This window comes from Priapulus caudatus, unplaced genomic scaffold (assembly GCF_000485595.1).
Source record: "Priapulus caudatus unplaced genomic scaffold, Priapulus_caudatus-5.0.1 Scaffold77, whole genome shotgun sequence".
Lineage (NCBI taxonomy): Eukaryota > Metazoa > Priapulida > Priapulimorpha > Priapulimorphida > Priapulidae > Priapulus > Priapulus caudatus.
Genome location: NW_014577138.1, coordinates 158,255 through 163,884, shown reverse-complemented (window position 1 = coordinate 163,884; position 5,630 = coordinate 158,255). Strand labels below are relative to the sequence as shown.

The 5,630-nt window shown below is 43.3% G+C and overlaps 1 protein-coding gene across 1 annotated transcript in view; it reads right to left on the bottom strand.

Moving 5' to 3' along the window:
• LOC106821558 (zinc finger CCCH domain-containing protein 4-like) overlaps positions 1-5,630 on the bottom strand; it is a gene marked incomplete in the record, with an annotated part of 44,061 nt that overhangs the window by 11,431 nt on the left and 27,000 nt on the right. Inside the window, 4 exon segments of the mRNA XM_014826423.1 lie at positions 1,873-1,996; positions 2,425-2,801; positions 2,976-3,110; positions 3,652-3,851. Coding sequence (XP_014681909.1) covers positions 1,873-1,996; positions 2,425-2,801; positions 2,976-3,110; positions 3,652-3,851 — 836 coding nt within the window.

Genomic DNA, 5,630 nt, shown 5'->3' with positions numbered 1-5,630 from the left:
CCACATTCCCAAGAACTGGAATTTGTTAGAAAAAAAAATCACTAAAAAATGTCAAAAATAATAGTACAAATCAAGAGCTCATTTAGCCCAAAAGCCTGTCAGCATTATCATGAATAGTATAGTTCAAATTTTTCCGGGGCCATGCACCCGACCCAGTAGCTGTGTAATTGCCTCAGTGACCTGCGCACTCCGCATGCAAATCACACACCTAGCAGCCAACTCTGCAATTGTCACGCTCGCACTGCTTTTCCAAAATAAAAGAAACAAGGTACTGAGCATATAACACTGGGGAGTCGACTCAAAATACAGCAACATCTTTATATTCAGGGCCCAGATAAATCAAAAGGGGAGAGTGTGGAGGGATGGGGGGCGGGAGGGGAAACTAGGGGTCCGGGGGGCGTGTACTTTACGGGTACGACAAATTAATGGCTAAATCGCAACAGCACATAGACGTATTATGGGTTCAATATAATAAAACCGGATCTGACGCATTAGACAGTTAATGATCATTGGTCAGTAATTGTGACTGCGCAGCAGTTTACCGTAAATCACCGTCCGGATTCCTGTAGTCGAACAACAATTCTGACGTCGAATTCCCAGGCGCTGGGCAACTTTTACTTTGTGGAATTAATAAGCGGGCGGAGGTAATTTAAGACGGGCGAACGATCAAACAGGGATTCCCATACAGCGCAGCAACGCCCCGTGCGGCAAACGTAGGAAAACCCGTATTCGTTCTCTGCATCTTAAAATCGGGTTTTTGGCTGCAATGGGCAATTGGAACCGCCATTCCCCCACGTGTAACTAAAGCAGAAAAAACTACGCGACACCTGCAACAATGGCGCCTTCATTAGGTGTTCCAAATTACCGTAGACATTCCTGCTACACAAATGCATAGAAAACTACATTATACCCCTCGCACGGTAGGGCGGGTTGCACAAACAAGTAATGGCATAGGGGCGCGCATTTCCAATAATACGACATACGCATATGTTATAAATAAACTGCTGCATAATCTACTGCACCGCGCGTGGCATTCCAGTCACGGCCGCTGAAACAAAAAACAATTTCCAAGCATACCAATGCGAAAATCATGCAAATATATATAACAGTCAACTGAAATAAAGAATAAACCTTGCGCTGCGAAGGCGAAAGTAAGCCTAGAAATCGAATGAATTCAAGGCAGAACGGAACTGTTGAGACCGCTGTAAATTTCGGTGGCGTAAAGCTTAGAACACACGCGCGATTTTCTACCCTGCCGCTATGCGATCGAATAAATTACGGCCGGCGCGCGGTGATCCCGTCCACGGCAGCGTATTCGCATCGCGATCCCATACCCAACATCGCTAAGATCCACCGCGTTTTGTCGACCCGGCACCGTATTATCGGATCAGCGGATCACAGCCCCACGTAGAAAATCGCAACAGGATCCAGCTAACACACAGGAAACACAGTCTCAATTTGATTATCGCCACCACTGGCGGGACAACGGGCTCCTATTTAAAGGGGGAGATACACGATTTAAAACCGTCCCCGGTAGCCGTGCATATTTGCCCATGAGATGCGTTTTTGCAAATGTGGCATGCAAACAACGTTCAAAATTAGTGCCGACCCGGAGGCCCGAGGACACCAAGTTTTTGCTTCGGCCACCACCTCTACGAAACTGCCGGTCCTCCTGACCCGCACTTTTCCCCTCATATTACGCTGAAATACTACAGTTATCGCAACGGCACTTTAGACAGACTTGTAAATGGGAGCGCATTCTAATACGCTCCGTTCCTGAACGTATCGGGGTATCCAATCATGATTCGCCACACGAACAAAATCTCATGACCGTCTAAGAAATCTATTGCAGCATGTAGCTGCAATGGTTACCTCACGTTTGAGCATGTACGTATAGTCATCGACTTCTCCTTCATCCTCCTCTGCGCTGTTGTTACCAGCAGGTGCCGCTGGCTGGTGAGGTCGCATTCGTTGCTCTTGTAAACGATTCTGTCGTCTGATGCAATAACAGTCAAATCCGAAAATTATGCGATTAAAATATCAGTTATTATTGCAGTAAGTATAAATTGTTTGTATTGACTCCTCTCTCTAACTCTTTTTTATCTATCCCCTACTCTTCCTCTGCTCCCCTCATTCTCTTTCTCTACCTTCCACTTTCTTGGTCTCCGCTTCTCACTCACTGATTCTATTCCAACTATTCTCTACACTATCTCTCTTTCTTTATCTTTCTCTACCTGTTTCACTGTTTTTAATACTTCCTTCCCTCTATTTCTCCTCCCTCTGCCTCTCTCTTCCCATGGCTCTCTTCATTTACCTCATCAATCTTGCTTTCTTTCAATTTACCCTCTTTCTACCAATGTAAAAAAATATGCAAGCATGCATGCATATGCACACGAACACACACGCACGCATGCCCACACACACCTCTTGCTAGCTGGTGGCCGATTGTAAAAGCCATCATCATAGTCTTCACTGCCACCACTAAATGGACTCCTGTCATCATAAGGGCTCTCATATGAGGCCGACCGGCGGTGACGGCGCTTTGTTGACCTCCTGCCTGGCTTCTCGGCCTCCTCGTCTTCTTGCCCTGAGCTCACATAGTGGTCAGACTCCTTCCTTTGAACTGCACCTGGTGGAGGAGGGGGCCAATCCCTGGGGGATGCCTCCCTGAGAAAAGAATCTTTGTCACTTCCATGTTCGTGGTCCAAGTATCCTAGGTGGGGCATCTGCTGCGAAGGGTGGGGGTCTGTACTGGTGGTGTTTGCCACTCCCAGCCGCCGTTTCTTCTTTTTCTTCTTTTTCTGCAATTGCCAGAAAATATATGCACCTATTATAGTTTGCACATAATAGTTAATTTACAAATATACATGCAAATTACGTACACTACACATGCACAAACATTACACACAAGCACGCACGCACGCAAATGCACATGCACAGGCAAGGTTTGGCAAAATTTTCAGACAGGCTCATACCTTTTCCTTGAGTTCTCCCTCTTCAGCTTCTTCAGCATCTGCGTAAGGGTCATGATCTGCCAGCCTCTCCTCCAACTCAGATACCGGGTCGCCTCGTGATAGCTGGTCTGCAATCTGCCAGTCTCCATCTTCCTGCTGCAATAGCAACGTGCCTTATTATAAAAAAAAACGTTGAGCTAATCTTACTTTTTACCTGATGACAACGAATGTGGTCTTTATTGACGGGTGGTCATTCTATAGTGGTGCAGATCATACAATCTTATACAATGTTGACTGTAGTATACAACTGCTTACGATTTAGCTTTTGATTTCTTGCTACAATATTTCTGTTTCAGCAAATACACCTCTGCTCACCAAGCCAATCACTTTAAACTTAAAAATTGCTTGCTCCTGTTGAAATCACATCTATTGATACTTCAGTAACCTACTGATACTTCAGTAATTTGATCAATACTTGTAATACTAAACCATCGAAATGACAAAGTTTGGCTACCAGCTACCAACATCAACAACAAGTGACCTAAAACCATGTTCAGTTTAAATTTTCATAGCTAACGTTATTGGGAACTGTGCAGAAGAAAACAGTTGCTACTGAGCAGAGCATTAACTCTAAATTCAAAAACATGTTAGGCACCATAAAACACATGAACTGCATCCTGAATACAATGCTGCCTACCCGTGTCTTTATCGTTGACTCACGTACTGTCTTCTTTCTCTCTTGCAAACGTGCTTTTCTTCGTTTGCGCGAATCTCTTTTCCTCCCCTTTTTCTCCTCATCATGTCCGCCCTCCAGTCGATGAGCGCCATCACTGACAAGTGTGCATGACCCAGAAGCGACATTGGAATGTGCTGTTTCTGGTTGCTCATCTGCATGACCTATATTATTATTATTATTATTATTATTATTATTATTAAATCTTATTGCATGTAATTTAAATACAGATACATGTATTGAAGATTGAAATCTGATAGATGCAATAGTGTTGAGCAGTTAACATGATACAATTTCTGAGTAATACAGTACAAAACATTGCTATACAACATAAAGATAAATATAATACAAAAACGATAGTACATTCTGTTCAAATTAAAATGATTAATTTTATGCTTGCCACAGTAACCAACATCAGGGCTGCCACCATTGAGTTAGAATTAATATGCGAGGGAGCCGAGGGACTGAGCAAGGGAGGGTTAGTGCCCCCCCACTGGTATTGTATTTATAACCCATCAAAATATGAACGTAACACTACGTGTGAATCTACTCAAATATCTATTAAGGATACCATGCATGTAGATGCAGTGACGACCCTTCATGCATTGACCAGTCAGGTAAAATTTACACAATTCCAACTTCCTAGGTGGTTCCGCATCATGACTGAATGGACACTCGTTCCCCTGCAAAGAGATACAGGTCGATAAACGATCATGAATGATGGATGATAAGAGACAGTTTTACAATTGTAAAATGAGCAAAAATTAATGCTTACGGATGATCACAATAACAGCAGTTCAATTTGCATCTTACTCGATTACACTTTCCCTCCATATAGTATTTGCAAATGCTCTTTTTCCGTTGCTGTATCTGCATCTTCTGCCATTGCCTTTGTGTCGCTCCTCTACCTTTCTTCTTATTTTTATTATTATGCTGCTGCTGTTGTTGTTGCTGCGGGTGGTGTTGCTGCTTCTGAATCTGCTTTCCATGATCCTCTGGTGCTGGCCCCTTTCCCCTCAAGTACATCTACAACACACATAAGATGATGATGATGATAGATTAGTTGTTGTAAATAGTTGCCATGAACAGGACAGCATAACTGGCACACCGAGATATCAGTGAGCCAGCAACAAATAACAGGTAGAAAACTGCAATTCTCAATGTTGCTACCAATGGCCTAATATTGCCACCTTTCAGAGTAGGCGCTCAGTACACAAAGATAGAAGCAATTTAATATTCTGTTGCTCGTCAAACAGGTCCTGATATCGAAGTACTAGAACTTGTAGAGAAGCCAAAGCTTCTATAGCTATTATGGGTGTTATTGCTGGATAGCTATATTATGAGATAGCATTGTTTTTGCCTAGGTGTTCAGGGTGCTACAAAAAAAATTCCCACTTGCCCGGGTTACGAAACTGGTTGCCCGGAGGCAAAAGTCACTTGCCCGAAAAACATAAAAAAAATTCCAATATGAATTTAAATGTTAAATAACGTAAATGAAGGTCCAACTAGTCAACATTCAGCATTTCACTTAACGGCACAGTAGAAAGTTGAACAGCTGATACGAGTTTTTATACAAAATATATTCATGTTGGGACACAGCAACGGCCGTTTGTTTAAAATTTAAAATTTATTATCAACAAGTGCCGCGGAGCGACAGCGCTCATCTAACGTCTACTGCGGTGACTCTGTGGTGGAGTGGTGGGATTCTAGTAACCCTGTTAGTCCCATAGTGATTCACCATACACGCCAAAACAGTGGAAGGCAACAAGGATGGTTATCAGGAACCCTCTCAAAGGAATTGTTCGTTGGGATCGGGGCGTGTTGTTGCAATTCGTTACTGAAGTTGCCGCGACGATGGCGCGTCACGTTTAAGTGTCTTCCAGATTAAAGATGAAAGCTCCATCAAACGTAGTTAGCAAAACCTATTTGCAACGACAGAATAG